This window comes from Phalacrocorax carbo, chromosome 5 (genome assembly GCF_963921805.1).
Source record: "Phalacrocorax carbo chromosome 5, bPhaCar2.1, whole genome shotgun sequence".
NCBI lineage: Eukaryota > Metazoa > Chordata > Aves > Suliformes > Phalacrocoracidae > Phalacrocorax > Phalacrocorax carbo.
Window position 1 is genome coordinate 45,723,683 of NC_087517.1, and position 26,137 is coordinate 45,749,819.

Sequence of the window (26,137 nt, forward strand, 5' to 3'; positions counted from 1 at the left end):
AGGCCCTATATCTTTCCTTGTTTTTGTGTAGTCTCTCATATTTTGAAGAGGATGAGTGGCTCAAAACTGAAGATTATCACATGCAAAAAAATAATATCATACAATTCTGTTTAAATGTCGTGATATTATGAAATAATAGCAATTTAGATGCAATTGTGAAGGGTAGGTACAGGTTTGAGACTGGAGCAAAGATTATACTTTTTTATATACGTGCATGTCGTACTGCAGCACCCAGGCACGTGCCATAGCAGCCCTTCTCAGCAGTCTAAAACCACAAAGTGCTCAGACTTGTCCTCACGTCCTTAGCGTCATGCCTTCTGCCCTGTACAAGCTCTGCTTTTACACCCCTCTCCCCAAAACTGAGCGTAAGTCAAGGTAAGCCCTGGATTGCCCATTATTGCTGAACACAAGATAAAAATAACGAGCAATAAGAGTCTTTAGAGCCATAAGGATATACCTCTGCACAGTGCATGTACTAATTTGCAGGAAGAGGATGAGAAGGCAGTAATAGGGTAAGTTTGTGGGTTGATTGCAAAGGGAGCTCTGTAGTACACTGTCTCAGTAAATAATGTTTCACAGGCATGAGAGAGATTAAGATAATGATTCCTATTGCATCTCTTAGTTTATAGAGCGTGCAAAGCATGGGGAAGCCACTGAAAACTCTTCATCTCTATGAGCAGAAAGATGTCCTACATCCCAAGCTCTGTAAGATTTGAGATTCCTCTTTGCCACTGCAGAGGGCCAGCCCTACTATTCAGCTGCCAAAATTCATACTGCTCTGCTAGCCAGCAGAGGGATGGATGGGGTCGGGCAGCTGTCAACCTTCCCCACAGAGTACTGATACACATGGAGAGGCCACATCAACATGCAGCAGCTCATGAAGGGGCACCCTTTTTTGCTTTACATGAAGCAGACTAAAAATGGTGTTTTCCCTTTCGTGACCTGGTAGTCCGTGCAGGAGGAGTCTGTTTTGGGGGGTTTTGGTTAGACTCTGCACTGGGCTCCAGTGGTTGTTTTGAGCAAGCTGCTTGCAGAAGAGACCCCTGCATGACACTAGGATCCTGTATCCTATAGAAAGCCTGGACCCCATCATGGATCTCTGACAGGGTCTGGCACATCTGGCCAACCTGGCTGGTGAGGTCAGCCATTCTCTGCCCAATGACATGCATGCTGTCTGCCATGTCCCTGTGAATAGCCACCAGCTCCTGACCGAACTGCCTGAACAGGTCTGCTTTGTGTGGGAATGGAGAAGCTGGCAGTTGAAGCTGGAGAGGGGTGGGCTCCTTGTGCAGGGGTGCAGGGGTCTGCAGGATGAGGTGGTGCGCAGGGACGGATGGTGCAATTCCCGACTTTGGCTGGTAGCTTCCAAGTGCTCTGGTGAGAAAGAAGTGTGGAGGAAGGAGGGCCCAGAGAGCTGGTTGGCTCCTGCACCGGCCCTCTGCAGGGATGAGAAGCGGTGTTCCCAAGAAGTGCCTGGCATCTCTTCATCTTCATCAGCTTAAACAGAAGAGGAAGCATGAATTATTAATGTGAAATCCCTCACAACTCTGACTTCTGTTTCATGGTATCTCAAAGCACGTGGAAAAAGAGTTTACCCCTCCCCGCGGTCTGCCAGTTGAGACAAGCCTGTAGCTCCTGATGCATAACTCAACATGCATGTGCTGCAACATTAGCATCTGGGTGACAAGCTCAGTCATAAGAGGCCTGAAGAGCAGGCAAACTCAGTTAACCAAAGAGGAATCCAAGCTGTCATGGTATCTCGTACACAGTATTTTTCATTACTAGAAGATAAATCCATTTCAGACAGTAGCAATGACTCCCCTTCTCCAAAACCATAACTAGTTAGAACACTCCAACATTTCAGAGGGGCAAAAGCTCCTGGCCTTCGGTCCAGGCTCAGAACACCCTGACACATTTGGTTCCTCCTGCCAAAACCCTGGTCCTGTGTCATTTCTTTCATCCTCTGCACTGAGAGAAGCAAAGGCATAGTATTTGCTGCTCAGAAAGTCTGTACTGCAAAGCCACTATGTGGCTTGGCATCGCTAAGAGAACCAGGCAGTCAGGTGTAGCAGCAACAGGATCCTACATTAATTGGGCAAGTATACTCGATGCAAAACCAAAACCAAAGCAAAACACCATGGGAAAGTTCTCATTAGTCTGATAAATATCTAGTGATGTGCCAGTTCACAGGTACAGGCACATCAAGTGTAAGAAGAGACGGTACCTGACTTGTGACTTGTTGCAAATGCCCACTATCTCCTTGCACAAGCTGTATTCATTTTACCTCTGAAATAGCACAACTGGCTTCCAAGAGAAATGCACAGAATGACCAAGTCCCACTTTGTCAGTTCTTGAAGATTTTTGTCCTTGCTTCCCCACTAACAACATTGCTTCAGATACAAGATAAGATCTAATGTTGTAGGACAGTGCCACCCACGCACTTCCCGATAAGCTATCCCCTCTTTCTCTCCTTTGTATCCCTAAAAGCTCAAGAAGTTGCACCATTACACAAGAAAACTGTATGTATGCAACTGGGGAAAGAACCTGCAAAAAGCAGCTTGTGGTTCAGCACTGGAAGATGTCCAAGAGTTGTGGTGTCAGAAGATTAACTTAGAAGAAGCAGGGCCAGTAGTTTCTTAAAAAATAGTAACGAAGGGACTCATTACCATCTACCTTTTTCACAGCATTTGTGCTGAGCCTTCAGACCACTAGTGAGAAATCATTAGTGGCCTGGGTTCAAAGCATAAACACCCGCAATCACCGAGCCCACCCAACAGCCCTCTTGGAAGATGGTTACCATGCAGTGATCCATTAGTGACTGGCACATGGTTCTCAGCTCGGCAGCACTGTTGTATTATTGGGGTACATGCAAGATGAAGAACTCCTAATCCCTTACACTTTTTCACAGACTGGAAGTAGTTGCACTTCAACTACAGACGTTCCCTCACTTGTAGGATTAGTTCAGACTTATGACCCATTAAGAAAGTGGAATCTGAACAGTATCTACCCTTGGAAGATAGTATGGAAAAGGACTAAATAGATAAAGGAGATGATCTTAACTTGGAAACAGCTTTCCCTCAGTCCATCTCAAGACCACATGACCACCAGAGCAGGCTGTCTTGAAACCAAACACAGCAGTAGGACCTGGCTTGACAGGCAACCCAGCACCTCACAAAACACACAATGCTCTTCTGGTGTCAAACTGAGGTATGCAAGCATAAGACAAAGAGGTGTTAAGGCAATGATACTTACAGCTTGTTGACGGGCTGTCAACCACGTCCAGATCCGCTCTCTGGAAGCCCTGCATCTGGTGTGATGAATGCAGCGTCGACTCGATGACTCTCTTGTGGGTAGTCAGGATGATGGCTGAGGGCTGCCCCATGCTGCCAGGGCTGGAGAGGGACCTCTGCATGACTGCCAGTTTGTCCTTGGTCCTTCTCTTCATGTCATCCCATCTGTGTTTAATGTCTTTTAGAGACCTGGGGACCTGGCTGACTGATGTGATCTGCCTGGCTATGCTTTCCCAGATCTTGCCCCTGTCAGCATGGTATCCCATGCTGATGATTGTACCCCTCCCAAACAGCACGGCTTCATTCCGGGTCACCTCAGTGACCAGAATGTCCAGTTCTTCCTTGGAAAACTTGGGCTTCCTCTTTCATTCAGCCATGCTCCTTGCGTTGAACATCCCACAAAGCACAACTGGGTAAAAGGAAATCAGTGCAAAGTATCCCCCTGATTCCAACCACTTCGCCAGGATGGCACTGACACAGAGGAGTTCGGTGGGATCCAGCTCCCCCCACCCGCAACAACGTCTCAATTTTCCTCAATTGCACAGGAAATGACAGCCATTTTATTTTTAAGAGGCAATTTTCAAGCTTAAGACAAAAACCACCAAGTGACAGCAGTATGAAGGAACCTTCTCAGCTTTACAGTTAAACTGAAATTTTACACTTCGTCTGATGCCCTTAGGTATGAGCGTTTCAGTAGAGTCTCACATCACTTGCTTCAGTTTGTGCACAGAAAAAAGCATGAGAACTTGCATTCATGTTGATGAATTAGCTTCTACGGTGACATTACTCAAAAATGGGTCCTTGAGGAAGTTTAGAGGCCTGAAATATATCTTATTGTTCTGCCTAGCACAACGTGCAATGGAAACGTCTACACCACCCTTTCTGTTAAAACTTGCAGGATGTCATGCAGACGCTACATTATATTGGACTTTTTTCAGGGGAGGGAGATTTCGACTAGACTCACAGGCAACTTCTACAACTCACTTCCTAAGGAAAAGTCTTTTTCTTCAGCATCAGGGGTACTGCACATCCCGTGTTTGTCTGCTGCACAGCAAGCTCTTGTTTCACCCAGAAATGGTTGCCATTTCCTATTGTTCTCAAAAGGAATGAGGCCACCCACTTGGTTTGCCTGGCTAGGCTTTGCTGTCACTGCCACTGACAGATGCCTGCTCCCAGTTCCCAGTGTTTCAAGTGAAAAATTCATAGCCTCAGCCCATTGAGAAGAGGCATCCATCCTGAGAACAAGAAGTTTTTCCAAAGAGGGGTGTGTGTTTGTGTTAATATTTCCAGCCAGTCAAAGGAAACTTGAAAAATAAACAAGACATTAGTCCTAAATAGGGTTGGGTTGCTGTGGTTGGGTTTTGTTGTGGTTTTGTTTGGTTTTGGTTTTTTTTTGGGGGGGGAGGGGCGGGGAAGAGAAAGGGGCAGACGTGCTGGTTTTGGCCGAGAAGGGGTTAATTCTCTTCACTGTGGTGCCTGTGGTAGTTGGGGACCTTTCCACCTTCCCGCACTCTGCTGCGTCGGTGGGAGGCCAGGAGGGGCAGCCAGGGAAGCTGACCCCGACTGGCCAATGGGATGTTCATTCCATACCATGTGACACCATGACCAGTATATTAAGGGGGACAGTTGTGGCTCGGGGAGGGGCGATGTTGGGTCGGCGGGTGGTGAGCGGCTGTGTCACATGTGGTTTCTTTCAGTGGTTCATCCCCCCTGCTCATCCCGGGTTTCGTGCCTCCGTTTTCCTTTCCATTGCATTTTTGTTGTTTGTTGGTTTTTTTAAATTTTATTTTAATTATTAAACTGTTCTTATCTCAACCCACGAATGTTACCCTTCTGATTCTCTCCCCTGTCCCACCGGTGGGGGAGTGAGCAAGTGACTGCGTGGGGCTGAGTTGCCAGCTAAATGCGGGGCTCAAGGGTTGGAGATAATAACAGCTGCTGGTCACAGCACCATGTTGTCATTTTTGCAGTTTGTGTTAAAGATTGGTGTTGGTTTGTTTAGCCTGCTGTGTTCTGCTGTGATTAGTAACGTTTTGCCTACGAGGTTTGTTACGCAACCAATGGTTTTCAGCTTTGTCTGGTATTTCGGGTTTTTGCTGAAACCCTTACTGTACTTTGGATACCACCTTGTTGAGGTGATTAGCAATTATACCTCCTCCTTGGAGAGATTTTATATGGAGGAAATACAGAATGGTATCTTTGCAACTTTTTTCTATGATGTCTCTGCCTTTATTACAACAACCTTTTTGTATCTTGAACATCCTTGGGTGGTTAAGGTATACTTATTGTTAGTTTTTGGGCATGTTGTTTTGGTTTTGACTAAGCAATTTAGGAATATTACCCAGAAATCTGCCCCAAGGCTTGATAGTGATGAATAGCAGGGCATGTGGGACAGCATGGGCAAATACCTAGGGCAGTGGGCACCCCCAGTGTTTTGGAGTTTCACCCCTGAACAAGTGCAGAATCCTGAAAAACTACTGGAATGTTTGGAGAAAGTATGTTGTTACGCTGGGAACTCCAGAGACACAGATCACTGCAACGTGCTGGGGCCTGGCCCATGCGTACTGAGCCCTGCTCAACAGTATTCAGTGCTCCCAAGGGGAAGAGAAGGTCTCTGGATTGAAAGGCAAAGTGACAGGCACTGTGGCCACTCAAACCCCCAGGACAAGCACTGTGGCTACTCAAACCCCCACGACAAGTACTGGAGCTGACTCAGAGAATCAGCCCATGCCAGTATCAGTCGCCTCCATACACAAGACGAAATATTGGAAGCGGACATCAACTTGTTTAGAACGGGATGATGAAGAAGCAGGGCCATCACAAGGAGAGGAGGAAGAAGTCATAAATGAAATGGAGACCACCCGATCCCTGTCCTTGAGTGAGTTGCAAGATATGAGAAAAGATTTCAGCTGTTGTTCAGGTGAGCACATTGCCACCTGGCTGCTCCGATGCTGGGATAATGGGGCCAGTAGCCTGGAATTAGAGGGAAAAGAAGCCAAACAACTGGGTTCCCTTTCTGGGGAGGGGGAATTGACACATCAATTGGAAAAAGAACACAAGCCCTCAGCCTCTGGAGGCGACTCCTGTCTGGAGTGAAGGAAAGGTATCCCTTTAAAGAAGATGTTACATATCACCCAGGAAAATGGACAACTACAGAGAAAGGCATTCAGCATCTAAGGGAATTAGCCGTGCTTGAGGTGATTTATGGTGACCTGGACCATCAATGGTCATCCAAAGATCCAGATGAAGCCGAGTGCACATGACCCATGTGGCGGAAGTTTGTACGGAGCGCACCATCCTTGTATGCAAACTCATTGGCAGTAATGTCCTGGAGAGGGGACAAGGCACCAACGGTGGCAGAGGTGACTGATAGACTCCGGGATTACGAAACAAATCTCTCTTCCTCACTAGTCTCTGCTGTGGAGAAACTATCCCAAGAGGGCCAGCAACTCAAAGAAGACATGTCCTGCTCCCCACCTCTACAGAGTAGTGTCTCAGCTGTTAGGAATAAGCACCCTTTTGCTCAAAGGAGAGGATACACACCACAGGCCACCCTATGGTTCTACCTGCGTGACCATGGAGAGGACATGAGGAGGTGGGATGGAAAGCCTACAACGACCCTAGAGGCACGGGTATGTGAACTGCAAGGAAGAACAGTCACTCAGGGAGGTTCTGCCAGGAAAGCTGCTGCTCCAATTTCCAGTGAGCAGGTCCCCAGACAGAGGAGCAGAAGTGCTGATTTTATTTCTGAGCTTAATAGAGAGACTCTTGATTCCCATTTACAGAAAGTGAGTTGTGAATGCCATGACTGGGACTAGAGGGGCCCTGCCTCCAGCCAGGTGGAGGAAAGGGATAACCAGGCTTACTGGACTGTGTGGATTAAATGGCCTGGCACATCCGACCCACAGGAGTATAAAACTTTAGTGTACATTGGTGCACAGTACACCCTAATGCCATCAAACTATATAGGGGCAGAACCCATCAGTATTCCTAGAGTGACAGGGGGATCCCAAGAGCTAACTGTATTGGAGGCCAAAGTGAGTCTAACAGGGAATGAGTGGCAAAAGCACCCCATTGTGACTGGCCCAGAGGCTCTGTGCATCCTTGGCAGAGACTACCTCAGGAGAGGGTATTTCAAGGACCCAAAAGGGTACAGGTGGGCTTTTGGTGTAGCTGCTCTGGAGACAGAGAAAATTAAACAGCTGTCTACCTTGCCCAGTCTCTCGAAGGACCCTTCTGTTGTGGGGCTGCTGAAGGTCAAAGAACAACAGGTGCCGATCGCCACCACAACAGTGCACCGGCGGCAATATCGCATCAGTCGAGACTCTCTGATTCCCATCCATGAGCTCATTCACCAACTGGAGAGCCAAGGAGTCCTCAGTAAGACCCGCTCACCCTTTAACAGTCCCATATGGCCAGTGCAGAAGTCTAATGGAGAGTGGAGGCTAACAGTAGACTATTATGGCCTGAACGAAATCACTCCGCCACTACGTACTGCTGTGCCAGACATGCTAGAACTTCAGTACGAACTGGAGTCCAAGGCAGCCAAGTGGTATGCCACAACTGATATCGCTAATGCATTCTTCTCAATCACTCTGGCAGCAGAGTGCAGGACACAGTTTGCTTGCACTTGGAGGGGCATCCAGTATACCTGGAATCGACTGCCCCAGGGGTGGAAACACAGCCCTACCATTTGCCATGGACTGATTCAGACTGTACTGGAACAGGGACAAGCTCCAGAACACCTTCAATACATATGTGACATCATTGTGTGGGGCAATACAGAAGAAGAAGTTTTTGAGCAAGGAAAGAAAATAGTCCAAATCCTTCTGAAAGCTGGTTTTGCCATAAAACAAAGTAAGGTGAAGGGACCCGCACGAGAGATCCAGTTCTTAGGAATCAAATGGCAAGATGGACATAATCAGATCCCCATGGATGTGATCAACAAAAGAAGAGCCATGCCTCCACCAACTAGCGAAGAGGAAACACAAGCTTTCTTGGGCATTGTGGGTTTTTGGAGAATCCATATTCCAAATTACAGTCTGATCATAAGCCCCCTCTCTCAAGTGACCCAGGAGAATGATTTCAAATGGGGCCCTGAGCAACGACAAGCCTTTGAACAGACTAAACAGGAAATAGTTCATGCAGCAGCCCTTGGGCCAGTCTGGGCAGGACAGGATGTAAAAAATGTGCTCTACACTGCAGCTGGGGTGAATGGCCCTACCTGGAGCCTCTGGCAGAAAGCGCCAGGGGAGACCCAAGGTCGACCCCTAGGGTTTTGGAGTCGGAGATACAGAGGGTCCGAAGCCCGCTATACTCCAGCTGAAAAAGAGATACTGGCAGCATATGAAGGGGTTCAAGCTGCTTCAGAAGTGGTTGGTACTGAAGCACAGTTGCTCCTGGCACCCTGACTGCCAGTGCTGGGCTGGATGTTCAAAGGAAACGTCCCCTCTACACACCATGCAACTGATGCTACATGGACTAAATGGGTTGCACTGATTACCCAGCAGGCTCGAGTAGGAAACCCCAGTCGCCCAGGAATCTTGGAAGTGATTATGGACTGGCCAGAAGGCAAAGACTTTGGAATATCACCAGAGGACGAGGTGACACGTGCTGAAGAAGCCCCACTCTATAACAAACTGTCAGAAGACAAAAAGCAGTATGCCCTGTTCCCTGATGGGTCCTGTCGCCTTGTGGGAAAGCACCAGAGGTGCAGAGGAAAGCTGCCGTATGGAGTCCTACACGACAAGTCGCAGAAACTGCTGAAGGAGAAGGTGAATCGAGCCAGTTTGCAGAGGTAAAGGCCATCCCACTGGCCTTAGACATTGCTGAACGGGAAAAGTGGCCAGTGCTCTATCTCTATACTGACTCATGGATGGTGGCAAATGCCCTGTGGGTGTGGTTACACCAGTGGAAGCAGAGCAACTGGTAGCGTAGTGGCAAACCCATCTGGGCTGCCACATTGTGGCAAGATATTGCTGCCCGAGTAGAGAACCTAATTGTAAAGGTATGCATGTGGATGCTCACGTCCCCAAGAGTCAGGCCACTGAAGAACATCGAAACAACCGGCAGGTAGATCAGGCTGCCAAGATTGAAGGGGGTCAGGTTGATCTGGACTGGCAACATAAGGGTGAACTATTTCTCGCTCGGTGGGCCCATGACACCTCAGGCCATCAAGGGAGGGATGCAACATACAGGTGGGCTTGTGACCGAGGGGTGGACTTGACCATGGACACTATTGCACAGGCTATCCATGAATATGAAACGTGCACTGCAATCAAGCAAGCAAAGCGGGTAAAGCCTCTGTGGTATGGGGGACGATGGCTGAAATATAAATATGGGGAGGCCTGGCAAATTGACTACAGCACATTCCCACAAAACCCGCCAAGGCAAGCACCATGCGCTTACAATGGTAGAAACAGTGACTGGCTGTCTGGAAACATATCCTGTCCCCCACGCCACTGCCCGGAACACTATCCTGGGTCTCGAAAAACAAGTCCTGTGGCGACATGGCACCCCAGAGAGAACTGAGTCAGACAACGGGACTCATTTCCAAAATAACCTCAGAGACACCTGGGCCAAAGAGCCCAAAGAGTATTGAGTGGGTGTATCACATCCCCTGTCACACACCAGCCTCTGGGAAAATTGAACAGTACAATAGACTGTTAAAAACTGCGCTAAGAGCAGTGGGGCGTGGAACATTTAAACACTGGGATACACATTTAGCAAAAGCCACGTGGTTAGTCAACATGAGGGTGTCTGCCAATCAAGCTGGCCCTGCCCAGTCAGAAATCCTACAAGTTGTGGAAGGGGATAGAGTCCCTGTAGTGCACATAAAAAATATGCTGGGCAAAACAGTCTGGGTTCTTCCTGCCTCAAGCAAAGGCAAACCCATTCGTGGGATTGCTTTTGCTCGAGGACCTGGGTGCACTTGGTGGGTGATGCGGGAGGATGGAGAAATCCGATGTGTGCCTCAAGGGGATTTGATTTTGGGCAAAAACAGCCAATGAACTGAATGGCACAATGCGAACTGCTGTATAATATCGTGTGTCATCTCTGTGTTGTATCAATGATATCATAGTACAAGCCTCCCAATCCATGGAAGATAAACTGTGAAACAAGCAAAGTGCAGCAGTGACGGAACGATGACTGACTCGGTATGCAGCAACCCAACGCCACACACACCATCTCTGCCACCCTGAAAGACTGATACAACGGATGGAGCCCAGAGTCATGGACTGGGTGAACTCAATGGACATTTTACAGGGAAGGTCCATAGACTTGTCCATGTGTATTATGTTAAAGGATGGGAACGGGAGGGGTGGTGATCGGTGAGGTTGTATTGGATCGTACGGGACCTGGGCATGGTGTAAATGGTATGGAAAAAGGGATGGAGAATGTGCTGGTTTTGGCTGAGAAGAGGTTAATTCTCTTCACTGTGGTGCCTGTGGTAGTTGGGGACCTTTCCAGCTTCCTGCGCTCTGCCGTGTTGGCAGGAGGCTGGGAGGGGCGGGGCCACAGCCAGGGAAGCTGACCCCGACTGGCCAATGGCAGGTTCATTCCATATCATGTGACACCATGACCAGTATATTAAGGGGGACAGTTGTGGCTCGGGGAGTGGCGACATCGGGTCGGTGGGCAGTGAGCAGCTGTGTTGCATGCGGTTTGTTTTGGTGGTTCATCCACCCCACCCACCCCAGATTTTGCACCTCTCATTGTTTTCCTTTCCATTGCATTTTTGTTGTTTGTTTGTTTTTTTATTTTATTTTAATTATTAAACTGTTCTTATCTCAACCCACTAACGTTACCTTTCTGATTCTCTCTCCTGTCCCACCAGTGGGGGAGTGAGCGAGCAACTGTGTGGGGCTGAGTTGCAGCTGAACCACAACAGCAGATCTATTCAATAGGGAAGGAGAAAACAAACTGTGTGATCACGTAGCTTTGCACATACCAAGGTGGGATTGTGGACACAGGAATAACCTGCAGCCTGGGCAATGGACGCCTGTATATAAGAACGCAGAACAGCACAGAAGAGATCAGAGGCCAGAGAGGAATAGAACTGCCGGGAAAACCTGGTGTATGCCTTGATTTGAATTACAGCAGAGAGAAGTAAAATGCCAGAATGGTTATTCTAGTGCTACACGTTACAAAAGACTGCTTTTACACATCTTCAAACAATTAAAAGCCGGGATGTTGGGAACTTTTTGAAAGAGGTAAACCTTTTTGGTGCTTACATCATACAGTTCTTAATATTTTCAAAGTAAGTTCTCAGATAGAAATTTAGATCAGCATGGAGTTATGGTGGAGAACACAACACTCATGCAAGGTAGAACACTTCAGTGCTAATGTAAATCACCTCAAAAACCTCACTACAAGCCTAGAAAATTAATGTTTAAAAAGGATATTAAGATGTAACATACAAGAAATAAGACATCTTAATGATTAGGACACCTAACAACTGTAACTCTGAAGTGACAACATGGAAGGGAAATCTATTGTTTCCCCATGTGTTAGTTTTCTTTCTACTTATGGTCTCAAATTAAATGAAACCAAAGATGCTATCTAAGAGTAATATCATTATCTAATAGTAATACTATTAGCATCTTTGCAGTGTTAGGGGAATAAACTCTGGCTGGGATAGGTCAGACCCTCCTCGTTCAAAAAACTATTTTAATCCTAAAATCTTGGCTGAATGCCCTATCTCTGGCAGGCAGACTGTAGCCACCCCAGAATACTTTCTGAAAAGTTGGTATAAGCAAAGGCGTCAGCATTCTTCCCCACTTGCTGGCACCTCCTCAGAGGTAGGTGCCTTTCAGCGCTGCCATGGCCCAACAGAAGAGAGATGGTTTGGGGTGCACTCATGTGAAAGGTGCTTGTGGGCTGCGGACTAAGAAAAATCTACTGAAAGGCAGAGTGACCCTTGTCAGATGTCATTCTAGTTTCTCCTTAGTGCTGTTACTCTGCTGTTTAACAAATCTCACTGACACTGCTGCCCTCCATCGGGGTAAGTGTTCAGAACCTGTTAATCTTGGTTAAAGCTGAAAAACTAGTAGGATGCTGCTCAAATCCAGGCCACATACAGGGAGAGCTGGGAGCTAAGTGCACAGATGCATTTCAATGGGACAAACGTAAATGCATCCTTGAGAAACTGTTTTGGTGGAGCTTTATTTATGGAGGGATAGAAGCATTTAGGGAAGATGGTAATGAAATGATGGAGAGCCAGCAAAGCACTTGCTACACCGACCTCAAGGGAAAAGAAAATCTCAAACCTAAAAGTGAAAATGAGTTCTCCAGCTGAATATCGGAAGGAGGGAAAAGGCTACGTGGAACACTGAGGAGGGGAAGATTTACAGTTTGATTTTTATCACATTCAGCAAAACTGGGTTTCATGTATATTCTCCTCAGGTACCCACAACTGCACAGTGTCATCAGTGCCTCCATGTTGTGGAAACAAACCTCCACTGACAAGCTGCTCTGGTGAAAAGGAGTAACAGCAGTATTTTGCAAAGTGCCCCTGGCTAGAGGGAAGCTTGCAGAACAGAAGGCTCTCCGGAGTTGCTCAGAGCCACTGGCAGGGTCAGGAGACCTTGCGCCCACCCTTCTCTGGTGAACCCATGGCTGCTATCACAAGCAGAGCTGCACCAATGGGGAATTAGAGCCCTTTTTGCTCTTCCCAGACAGGGTACCCCATCAAGTACACTTAGAACAACCTGTGGTAGACCTGGATATCCAGATTTCAGGGTTTCCCCTCATTCAGTCCAGCATGACTTGGGTCAAAACTATTTAAGATAACTTAAGTGTTCCAACACCAAACTCACCACACAGAGAGTAATGAGTTATGGCCACTTTTAATCACAAATTCAGTTAATGTTAGGTTCCCAGCAGGCACATTAACATTAACAGCCTCCTTATCTTTTTCCCCTCATGCACTTCCTCTAGCATGCAGGATGCCTCTAGAAGCAGTCACTGATATTTGGAAGTACTGTTCTGGGGATGCTGTGCGGGTTTTAGCAAGCTCCAGAGGAGCCCCACCTGTGGGCCTGCGAATTCACACCTTAGCCCAGGTCAATCTGAAAGTGCAAGACTGTACAGCTGTTTCTTTAAAAACACATGTGATGTTGCAAACTATGTGACAGTGGGCACTTAATGATTACCCCACAAAGATATCAGCTGACTCCACTTTTCTTGGCCTCTAAGAAGCAAGCATATAACCACTTCGAGCCCTGAAGAATTTTTTTTACAGGGATCACAGTCCTGCAGTACTTTAGGATCCCTTTGCTCTGCATAAATTTCAGTCTGCAATGCATAAGAACATTTGCTGCAAGGTAACAGAGACCAGTTTATGAAGTTCAACAAAATGACCTGTGCACATGGTGGTGGCTTTTATTCCCCCGAACACATGGGCAGCCACAGTAACCCTGAATTTTTTTAAATTTTTGTTTTTAAAAGGTTCTGTAAAGTCAAAACAGCAGCTCAGTACTTAAAAGATCTACTGATCTAAGTTGGTGCTGCTCTGAACAGGCCACTGGAGTGCCTGTCCAGAGCTTCCTTCTAAGCTCTGTTATTGTATGGAGATCAAATTGCTGACATCTCCATTATAAGGAGGCATAGGAAGACATACAAGACAATCTTGCTCCCTCTGACCTCTTTGTTACTATGTTTGGAGGGGAAAAGAAGCAGAGAGGAAGCCAAAGGAGAAAGAAATGAGGAAGTCTTGCACCAGCCTTTCCACATGGGCTGAGGGAAAGGATGAATTTGAACTGCTCCAAAAGCCTAAGAACTTGGATACTCACGTGTATGGGATACAGACTATAAATGCCAAAATGAGCCTGGAAACCCCGTAAGTGAGGCACTTCAACAATTTGCTTAGGCACCACCAGTTTGCTGGTGCTTCCTATCCTGCATCTCCATCTGGGCCAAGTGATATACACACAGAGGGATGTTTCCTGGACTTTCTGAATTACTTCTGCTTTTTGGTCAGCTCCATTCCTCTTAAAGGTCCCCAACAACTGCATAACAGAATTTCCTCAGAAGTAACCAGGAACAACACCTGGTTCTGTGCAATCTTTCAGAAGCCCCATGAACTCCCATCAGCAGCAGTTTATGGCTTGTGTTTGAGAAAGCACCAATTTCGCTTGAGGACTGCTGCAATCCATGGTAATCAGTCACCCTGGGCCCCCAGAAAAATAAAAACAGAGGAAGAAGTTTGCACACATCCCTGCAGGTCAAAACCATGGAGTTTCATAAAGCATCAGAAACAACAGCACTTTACTCTGGACAGAGATGAAGGGCGCATTATTCTTGTGCCAGCAGCCAGCTTAGGAAAACATGCTCCCAGCGTCAGGAGCTTGTCTTGACTGAATGAATGAAGAGGGAAAGGGCAAGAGGATGTTACCATTGCCTCGTCATCTGCTACACTTCGTACTCCTTCCTCCCTGTCATCCACTGCTCTGGGTAAACAGCCACTTCAAATTAAACCAGCAAGTGCTGCAATATACACATTGTCCTCAGTGGGAACATGAAAATGGACTTGGATGTGGTAGTCAAACAACAAAAACAATAGCCAGATCTACAAGAAGAGAGAGGAGTCAGCCCAAGCTGCCCTCCCCATGCCATACCCACCTACCCAGAGGGTGAGTAGATCTGCTTTGCAAAGCACTCCATCTGTGAGTGATGGCAAAGAACACCATCTGAAAAACAAAAAAAGCGCTGTCTACAGCGTCCGGGAGGTATGGTTTCTGTGGGTCATCTCCATAACAAGTAATGTTCTAGCACAGGATATCAAGTGTACCTCGGTTTGAAAGCTACTAACAAACAAAACCAAAGCTTTTTAAGGACTACTGTCCCCACTTGAACTGTCAGACTCTACATAGTACTGCTATTAGAAGCAATTTTCAAGAGTAAAACCAGAGAGATCACTAAGACTGGTATAGCCTACATAGGTCCTTTGATACATACTTCCCCATAAGAGCTGCAAACATCACCTTTCCACAAAACCGTAACCTCCTCGCCTTTCATGGCTGTACAGAATGGCCCAGACCACACTTGCCTCAAGACTTAACCATGGCAAATATAAGTTCAGGCAAGAACATTTTGGTTTTGGTGCTGGAACTGTAAGTAGTGCCCATTTAAATCCAGATGTCAAGCTTATGTTCATGGCACTAGGAAGAAGAGTTCATCATCGGATTTTAGTCCAGCTCTAGCATTTTCTCTCATCCAGGGGTGAACAAGTGTTAATGGCTGGAATTCTCACAGAAAAAATGAAATCCTTTGCTGAACTTTATGAATATAAGTGTCAGAGCAGCTGCTATCCATGTGAAGACTCAAATGGAGCAAAAGTGGTGCAACCAGCTTTGACCAGCTAGGTCAGTCTTGCATCTACCTGTGCTTCATGCTTGCTCTTCCCTTAGTGAGTAACAACTGAAAGTCCTAGGCATCGAGGGCAACGAACCAGTTAACTCCCATGCTGCTTTACTCTTGTATGAAATGCCTTCTTGACAACAACTGCTTCCAAAATTCACCCCTGAAAGCAGGATTGGTCCTGAAGTGGGACAGGCCACAGTATGCAGAGATGTCCCATTCCACTGATTTGCCATACGCACGAAATTCAGTGCTTTACCTCTGCCTCAGGAGGTGGCAAAAGTGACCTATATTTTGCTGACCTATGCCAATATTTGAAGCACTGCATCGTGGTTAAACATGTTCCCTTGCTGCCGCAGTTAACAAACCAGAGCCAGCCCCACTCCTGGTTCAGTACTGACTGGTATTTGGGTTCTGCTCTGTTGAGACCCAGGGCTGGCAGAGGCAGCGCAAGCACATGCATGATTTCTGCGTAGGGAGCTGCAGCAACTCACTTCATATTTCTCCTAACACAGTAAAGCTGACACTACCAATGACAGCCAACACAGACAACTATTTCAAGTGAAGCCCAGAAAGAAAAAAAAAGAGCATCTCTTTCAATGCCTGTCAAATGGGAAAGGACAAAAATCCCCCAACAGAATAAAATGTTATCTTGGGAATAATGCAAAGAATTTTGCAAATATTTGAACATAAAGTTAAAAAATAAAAAAGGTGAGACCTGTCAGCATTTTTAAGAGTGGATAAATAGGATCATCTTTATCATTTGTCCTCATTCCAGAAAATAGTCATCCTCCATACACACATCCTTGTTTTAGTCCTTTTCATTGAACCTGACTCCAAAGGATTCTCATCACAATAAATACTGAAGGAGCACAAGCACACTTTTTACAGAAGAAGTGGTGGCATTTTGGTTTGTTCTTCTGTCACACAAAATAACAAGGAGTGTTTGATGGCCTCTCTCTGGAAGACAGAGCCCCAAAAGGGAAGGCAGAAGAGAACTGGACTCACCTCATCCAGTTTGCTTTGGTTTCATCCGTTCCATCAATGGATTTGTAGCAGTTGTTCTTATCAACAATCTGCAGAACAAGAGGACAGATGCAGCTTGTCAACTAGCTGGTCCAGACAGGAGAAGGTCTACAACTCTCAAATCTCTGCTTCAGTTCCAGGCTTAAGTCAGGACATGAAACTCTACACCATGAATCTCAGCTCTCCTAGTACTACAGGCTGCTGCCCTGGATATGTGTGCAGAGGCTACTCCAAACTGACTGAGACGCATTTTCCTATGTACAAATATCCATAACTAACTATGGACGCAGCTGACAGAATTGTTAACAGCCCTGAGATAAAAAAGATTCACTTTCCTTTCAGGACAGGACTGAGACACACATTTATTTTACAGACAGAAAAGCATGAGCAGATTTTCTATCAGCAGCTCTCAATTTATTTTCCACCTATAACTCATTATAATCAATATCCATCGAGGTAGTGATATCTCTAAGGTCTGGCTCCACAGACCCATGAGCTCCCCAGCTCTGAGCTGCAAGGCTGGGGCATCACTTCATTGGGGAGACACATCACTCACCAGCCACGAGAAGAATCCTGTGGACTTGTCCTGGCTAGAGATCTGCCCCTCGTACGGCCCAAAGATGTGACCTTTGGGGATCACCTCATTCATACAGCGCACATCATTCTCCCCGTTGGGCTCTTTCACCACCTCCATTCCAGGCGGGATGGTCAGTGCTGCCCGGTCAGGGATGCCAACGGGTATTGGGGTGTCACACACAAACACCGGGGGGCCATGGTTTGGGCACTCATCCACGAAGTACTCCTGGCAGGACTCGCAGACTGTGGGTGTGAGGGGAGCAGGGGTTAGGTTGGGCAGACGTGATGCCCATACAGGCTCATGCAGCTCATAGGACGCACAGCACTCGGGACACCACGCCCCAGCTCCCCATCCTCCCCCCAGACCGGCTGAGCCCCTTCCCCAAACCCTCCACACATGCAGACACTTCACTGGCTGCTCACTTGTTTCGCCAGACATCTCTCAATAAGGGGTCTGCCCCAGCACACACTTGCCCAACCAAAGCCTGTGCTTGTGTGAGCCCTGGTGCCCTACACAGATTCACCACTGACGGCTACACACACAGGGAAAGGCCTCATCGCCATCTGCATAGACAGAGATTGGGGGCTCCTTGCACATCACTGGTTAGCAGAGATGTCCTCTAGCCAAAAGGTTTGATGCCCCACACACCGGAGGGGAGCTAAAACAAATATCCCTGAAAACAAATACCCTTGTCATACAGCCTCCATTCTGTGCTTGGGGGAAGGGAAAAAATCGTCATCTGTGCAATGCTTCCTTCACAGTTTCCAAGTTCAAGCCTTTGACTCTTGGGGGTTTTCCCATGTGCATTTTTATGTTTCCAGCACGCTTTCCACCTATCTTCCTACCACTGCATAGCCCCACAAAGGACAGCTCTTTTGTGCAACAGCCTCCCTATCAAATGTGCTGGTCTTTTCAAGAGAGCATGCACATTTGTCCCTGGCTTTTTCCTTCCCTGCTTCCCACCCCAAACCAGCAGGGCGCTGACTAGGAAAGATCAAACTCTACACAAGCATCAGCATTGCTTTTCCCTCACTCACAAGACACTTACACCAGAAATCCACTTGCTGAAAGCTCTTGGTCATGACCAAATCCCGTTTTCCTTTCAGTTTCTTGGGCTCCACCTCCATAGACTGTGGGTCAGGCCTTCCAGAGCTGGGGAGGGAACAACAGAAAGACAACATTAACCTACCAAGACATTGGAACTGCACACAGAGAGGAGCAGAGGCAACAGGGTCTGAAAAACTCTTAATTAGCACTGCAGCAGAGAAATTATTCAACCTGCCACCCAATATTAAAAAAGCTGGTACCTGAGATGGTTTAAGGCTAAAGCCTACAGCAGGTAGTGGCTTCAGCTAGAGCACCTCCATGCGTGACTGTCATGGTTTTAGCTGGGATAGAGTTAATTTTCTTCACTCTAGCTGGTATAGTGCTGTGCTTTGAAATTAGCATGGAAAAAAAACCTGTTGAGATAACACACAGATGTTTGGGCTGTTGCTGGGTAGCGCTTGTACTAGTCAAGGACATTTCTAGCTTCCCATGCTCTGCTGGGTGCACAAGAAGCCGGGAGGGAAGGGGGCACAGCTAAGAGAGCGGATTCAAACTGACCAAAGGGATATTCCATATCATGTAACGTCATGCCCAGTATGTTACCTGGGAGGGGCTGGCCGGGGGAGGAGGAAGCAATCGTGGCTCGGGGATGGGCAGCGTCGGTCGGCGGGTGGTGAGCGGTTGTATCGTTTGTGTTTCCATGGTTTTTTTTCCTTTTTTTCCCTTTCCCTTCCTTTTCCCTTTTATTATATTAACATTATTGTCATTATTATCATAATCATTGGTACTATTATTATCATTTTATTGTAATCATTAAACTGTGTTTATCTCAATCCACAAGTTCTTTTGCTCATCCGATTCTCTTCCCCATCCCACAGGGGTGGGGGGGGAAGTGAGCGAGTGGCTGCATGGTGTTCAGTTGCCAGCTGAGGCTGAACCACGACAGTCTATTTTTGGCGCCCAACGTGGGGCACGAAGGGTTTGTGATAATAACAGTTGCTGGTCACAGCATTGATTCATCTGCTCTCAGTATTAGTTTGTCCAGTCTTTACCATGCTGATTGTAAAGTACACGTTAAAACTTGCTGTTGGTTTTGTCTGTTTGCTGTGCTCTGCAGTGATTAGAGATATTTTGCCTAGGAGACTTGTTATTAAAACACTGGCCTTGACTGTTATCGGTTATTTAGGTCTTGCATGGAAGCCGTTACTGTACTTCAGCTACCACCTCATGGAGGCAATTAGCAATTATACCTCCTCCTCTGAGAAGTTTTTGATGGAGGAAATACAGAATGGCACCATAGCTGCCATCTTATATAATGTCTCCTCCTTCACTACAACAACTTTTCAGTATCTTGAACATCCTTGTGTAGTTAAGATACATCTGTTGATATTGCTTTGGCAGATTGTATCAGATCTGCCTAAGGTTAGTAAGCAAGTTAAGAATATAATCCAGAGATCTGCGCCAAGGCTCGATAGCTATGCATGGCAGGGTATGTGGGATAGTATGGGCAAATGCCTAAGACGGTGGGCACCCCCCGTGGTGTGGGACTTTACCCCTGAACAAGTGCAGAATCCTGAAAAATTAGTAGAACATTTGGAGGAAGTATGTTGTCACCCTGGCAGTCCCAGAGAGATACAAATCACTGCAATGTGCTGGGGCCTGGCTTATGCTCATCGAGCCCTATTTAACACTATTCAGTACCCCCAAGGGAAAGAGAAGGGAGCTACTCCAACCCCCGTGACAAGCACTGCGGCCACTCAAACCCCCACAACAGACACTGCAGCTACTCCAACCCCAGTGACAAGCACTGCGGCCACTCAAACCCCCACAACAGACACTGCAGCTACTCCAACCCCAGTGACAAGCACTGCGGCCACTCAAACCCCCAGGACAGATACTGCACCTACTCCAACCCCAGTGCCAAGCGTTGCAGCTAAACCAGAGGAGCAACCTGTGCCAGTATCAGTCGCCCCTATACGCAAGAAGAAATCATGGAAGAGAAGGTCAACTCATTTAGAAAGAGATTACGAGGAACCAGGGCCATCATGAGAAGAGGAGGAGGAAGGATGTGTACAAGAAATGGAAACTACCTGATCTCTATCCTTGAGTGAGTTGTGGGATATACGGAAAGATTTCGGGCGTCATTCAGGTGAGCACGTTATCACCTGGCTGCTCCGATGCTGGGATAATGGGGCCAGTAGTTTGGAATTAGAGGGGAAGGAAGCCAAACAATTGGGATCCCTCTCTAGGGAAGGGGGCATTGATAAAGCAATTGGAAAAGGAACACAAGCCCTCAGCCTCTGGAGGTGGCTCCTGTCTGCGGTGAGAGAGGTATCCCTTCGAAGAAGACATTGCATTTCGCCTAGGAAAATGGATGACCATGGAGAAAGGCATTCAGCATCTAAGGGAATTAGCCGTGCTTGAGGTGGTTTATGGTGACCTGGACCATCAATGGTCATCCAAAGATCCAGATGAAGCCGAGTGCACACGACCCATGTGGCGGAAGTTTGTACAGAGTGCACCATCCTTGTATGCAAACTCATTGGCAGTGATGTCCTGGAAAGATGACGAGACACCAACGGTGGCTGAGTTGAATATGAATATGAAGTGAATCTCTCTTCCTCGCTCATCTCTGCTGTTAAGAAACTGTCCCGAGAGTTCCAGCAACTCAAAGAAGGTATGTCCTACTCCCCACCAGTACGGACCACTATGTCAGCCATTAGGAGTAAGCGTCCCTTGGCTCAAGAGGAGGGATACACATGACGGGGCACCCTGTGGTTTTACCTGCGTGATCACGGAGAGGACATGAAGAAGTGGGATGGAAAACCTACCTCAGCCCTAGAGGCACAGGTACGTGAGCTGCAAGGAAGAACAATAACTCAGGGGAGTTTCTGCAGGAAAGCTGCTGCTCCAGTTTCCCGTAAGCAATTCTCCAGACAGAGGAGCAGAAGCGCTGATGTCCTGACTGACCTTAACAGAGACACTCATGATTCATATTTACAGAAAGTGAGTGATGAATACTATGATCAGGACTAGGGGGGCCCTGCCTCCAGCCAGGTGGAGGAAAGGGATAACCAGGCTTACTGGACTGTGTGGATTAAATGGCCTGGCACATCCGACCCACAGGAGTATAAAACTTTAGTGTACATTGGTGCACAGTACACCCTAATGCCATCAAACTATATAGGGGCAGAACCCATCAGTATTCCTAGAGTGACAGGGGGATCCCAAGAGCTAACTGTATTGGAGGCCAAAGTGAGTCTAACAGGGAATGAGTGGCAAAAGCACCCCATTGTGACTGGCCCAGAGGCTCTGTGCATCCTTGGCAGAGACTACCTCAGGAGAGGGTATTTCAAGGACCCAAAAGGGTACAGGTGGGCTTTTGGTGTAGCTGCTCTGGAGACAGAGAAAATTAAACAGCTGTCTACCTTGCCCAGTCTCTCGAAGGACCCTTCTGTTGTGGGGCTGCTGAAGGTCAAAGAACAACAGGTGCCGATCGCCACCACAACAGTGCACCGGCGGCAATATCGCATCAGTCGAGACTCTCTGATTCCCATCCATGAGCTCATTCACCAACTGGAGAGCCAAGGAGTCCTCAGTAAGACCCGCTCACCCTTTAACAGTCCCATATGGCCAGTGCAGAAGTCTAATGGAGAGTGGAGGCTAACAGTAGACTATTATGGCCTGAACGAAATCACTCCGCCACTACGTACTGCTGTGCCAGACATGCTAGAACTTCAGTACGAACTGGAGTCCAAGGCAGCCAAGTGGTATGCCACAACTGATATCGCTAATGCATTCTTCTCAATCACTCTGGCAGCAGAGTGCAGGACACAGTTTGCTTGCACTTGGAGGGGCATCCAGTATACCTGGAATCGACTGCCCCAGGGGTGGAAACACAGCCCTACCATTTGCCATGGACTGATTCAGACTGTACTGGAACAGGGACAAGCTCCAGAACACCTTCAATACATATGTGACATCATTGTGTGGGGCAATACAGAAGAAGAAGTTTTTGAGCAAGGAAAGAAAATAGTCCAAATCCTTCTGAAAGCTGGTTTTGCCATAAAACAAAGTAAGGTGAAGGGACCCGCACGAGAGATCCAGTTCTTAGGAATCAAATGGCAAGATGGACATAATCAGATCCCCATGGATGTGATCAACAAAAGAAGAGCCATGCCTCCACCAACTAGCGAAGAGGAAACACAAGCTTTCTTGGGCATTGTGGGTTTTTGGAGAATCCATATTCCAAATTACAGTCTGATCATAAGCCCCCTCTCTCAAGTGACCCAGGAGAATGATTTCAAATGGGGCCCTGAGCAACGACAAGCCTTTGAACAGACTAAACAGGAAATAGTTCATGCAGCAGCCCTTGGGCCAGTCTGGGCAGGACAGGATGTAAAAAATGTGCTCTACACTGCAGCTGGGGTGAATGGCCCTACCTGGAGCCTCTGGCAGAAAGCGCCAGGGGAGACCCAAGGTCGACCCCTAGGGTTTTGGAGTCGGAGATACAGAGGGTCCGAAGCCCGCTATACTCCAGCTGAAAAAGAGATACTGGCAGCATATGAAGGGGTTCAAGCTGCTTCAGAAGTGGTTGGTACTGAAGCACAGTTGCTCCTGGCACCCTGACTGCCAGTGCTGGGCTGGATGTTCAAAGGAAACGTCCCCTCTACACACCATGCAACTGATGCTACATGGACTAAATGGGTTGCACTGATTACCCAGCAGGCTCGAGTAGGAAACCCCAGTCGCCCAGGAATCTTGGAAGTGATTATGGACTGGCCAGAAGGCAAAGACTTTGGAATATCACCAGAGGACGAGGTGACACGTGCTGAAGAAGCCCCACTCTATAACAAACTGTCAGAAGACAAAAAGCAGTATGCCCTGTTCCCTGATGGGTCCTGTCGCCTTGTGGGAAAGCACCAGAGGTGCAGAGGAAAGCTGCCGTATGGAGTCCTACACGACAAGTCGCAGAAACTGCTGAAGGAGAAGGTGAATCGAGCCAGTTTGCAGAGGTAAAGGCCATCCCACTGGCCTTAGACATTGCTGAACGGGAAAAGTGGCCAGTGCTCTATCTCTATACTGACTCATGGATGGTGGCAAATGCCCTGTGGGTGTGGTTACACCAGTGGAAGCAGAGCAACTGGTAGCGTAGTGGCAAACCCATCTGGGCTGCCACATTGTGGCAAGATATTGCTGCCCGAGTAGAGAACCTAATTGTAAAGGTATGCATGTGGATGCTCACGTCCCCAAGAGTCAGGCCACTGAAGAACATCGAAACAACCGGCAGGTAGATCAGGCTGCCAAGATTGAAGGGGGTCAGGTTGATCTGGACTGGCAACATAAGGGTGAACTATTTCTCGCTCGGTGGGCCCATGACACCTCAGGCCATCAAGGGAGGGATGCAACATACAGGTGGGCTTGTGACCGAGGGGTGGACTTGACCATGGACACTATTGCACAGGCTATCCATGAATATGAAACGTGCACTGCAATCAAGCAAGCAAAGCGGGTAAAGCCTCTGTGGTATGGGGGACGATGGCTGAAATATAAATATGGGGAGGCCTGGCAAATTGACTACAGCACATTCCCACAAAACCCGCCAAGGCAAGCACCATGCGCTTACAATGGTAGAAACAGTGACTGGCTGTCTGGAAACATATCCTGTCCCCCACGCCACTGCCCGGAACACTATCCTGGGTCTCGAAAAACAAGTCCTGTGGCGACATGGCACCCCAGAGAGAACTGAGTCAGACAACGGGACTCATTTCCAAAATAACCTCAGAGACACCTGGGCCAAAGAGCCCAAAGAGTATTGAGTGGGTGTATCACATCCCCTGTCACACACCAGCCTCTGGGAAAATTGAACAGTACAATAGACTGTTAAAAACTGCGCTAAGAGCAGTGGGGCGTGGAACATTTAAACACTGGGATACACATTTAGCAAAAGCCACCTGGTTAGCCAACATGAGGGTGTCTGCCAATCAAGCTGGCCCTGCCCAGTCAGAAATCCTACATACTGTGGAAAGGGACAGAGTCCCTGTAGTGCACACAAAAAGTATGCTGGGCAAAACAGTCTGGGTTCTTCCTGCCTCAGGCAAAGGCAAACCCATTTGTGGGACTACTTTTGCTTGAGGACCTGGGTGCACTTGGTGGGTGATGCGGGAGGATGGAGAAATCCGGTGTGTACCTCAGGGGGATTTAATTTTGGGTGAAAACAGCCAATGAACTGAATAATATGCTGTTAATTGCTATATGATGTTGTATTTCATCACTACTATGGTTGCTATATGCCATATCAGTGGAATGTTATCATGGTGTGAATCTCCCAATTAATAATAATAGCAAATGAACTTTCAATGGAACCGAGCAAAGTGCAGCAGTGAGAGAACAAGAACTACCAGTGCAGCGGTGATGGAACAAGGACTGATGTGCAACAACCTGACCCCACACACACCACCTCTCTGAAAGACTCTTACAATAGATGAAACCCAACGTCATGGACTAAATGAACTCAATGGACATTTCACAGGCATTTTACAGGGGTGGTCCATAGACTAGGGGAATGATAAATGAAAAATCTGCATATACTGTTAAAGGATAAGAAGATGGGTAGGGATTATTGAATTTGTACTGAATAGTATGGGATTTGAGCATGATGTAAATGATATGGAATAAGGGGTGGATACTGTCACGGTTTTAGCTGGTATAGAGTTAATTTTCTTCACTCTAGCTGGTATAGTGCTGTGCTTTGAAATTAGCATGGAAAAAAAACCTGTTGTGATAACACACAGATGTTTGGGCTGTTGCTGGGTAGCGCTTGTACTAGTCAAGGACATTTCTAGCTTCCCATGCTCTGCTGGGTGCACAAGAAGCCGGGAGGGAAGGGGGCACAGCTAAGAGAGCGGATTCAAACTGACCAAAGGGATATTCCATATCATGTAACGTCATGCCCAGTATGTTACCTGGGAGGGGCTGGCCGGGGGAGGAGGAAGCAATCGTGGCTCGGGGATGGGCAGCGTCGGTCGGTGGGTGGGGAGCGGTTGTATCATTTGTGTTTCCATGGTTTTTTTTTCCTTTTTTTCCCTTTCCCTTCCTTTTCCCTTTTATTATATTAACATTATTGTCATTATTATCATAATCATTGGTACTATTATTATCATTTTATTGTAATCATTAAACTGTGCTTATCTCAATCCACAAGTTCTTTTGCTCATCCGATTCTCTTCCCCATCCCACAGGGGTGGCGGGGGAAGTGAGCGAGTGGCTGCGTGGTGTTCAGTTGCCAGCTGAGGCTGAACCACGACAGTGGCACACACCTAGCACGTCCCACTCTGGGCAGGAGAGTGGCAGAGAGGACTCCCACCAGCAGAGAGGCTCTGCTACAGCCTGGGAAATGTGCTGCTCAAAGGCAAGGCATGACCCTCAATGCATACCAGAACCGCAAGGCCTGATGTGAGCTAGCATACATAGCATGTGTTGTGCCTAACACGCGAGTAGGTGAGCACCCCTGTCATGCACCTCAAGGCAGACCTTACAAGGAAGGGTTTTAGTAACTTTGAGAGGTTCAAGTATATCCCTCAAAACCAACTTTAAGCTGTGGAGAGAAGTGGAGAGAAGGGGTTAAAGTACATCAAACCAAAGCTCAGCCACATACCAAGGCTGTCCATACTCCTGGTCCTGGCGTGGAGAGCAGGCCTCTGTTTTTATCGTCACCATCTCTCCTAAGGAAGCCTGGGTCTGGATCAAACAGTCTTTTAAGTTTTCACTCATGTTCTGAAAAAGAATGAAGGGAGGAGAAAAATGAGTGGCCAGGAAATTACAACCTTCCTCCCCC

General features: G+C 47.5%; 1 protein-coding gene across 7 annotated transcripts in view; it reads right to left on the minus strand.

The window, feature by feature from the left end:
• PRDM11 (PR/SET domain 11) overlaps positions 1-26,137 on the minus strand; it is a 65,200-nt gene that overhangs the window by 19,861 nt on the left and 19,202 nt on the right. For 4 of the 7 annotated variants that reach the window (XM_064452273.1, XM_064452275.1, XM_064452274.1 and 1 more), the window contains exons 2-5: positions 25,958-26,076; positions 18,302-18,405; positions 17,233-17,495; positions 16,659-16,726 (exon numbers count right to left, since the gene is read on the minus strand). In XM_064452273.1, the coding sequence (XP_064308343.1) occupies positions 16,659-16,726; positions 17,233-17,495; positions 18,302-18,405; positions 25,958-26,073 (551 nt within the window). In that variant the 5' untranslated portion in view covers positions 26,074-26,076. Of the gene's footprint in view, positions 1-14,916; positions 14,981-16,658; positions 16,727-17,232; positions 17,496-18,301; positions 18,406-25,957; positions 26,077-26,137 lie in introns of those variants that run through there. The other 3 variants (XM_064452278.1, XM_064452276.1, XM_064452279.1) reach the window with 3 other exon arrangements.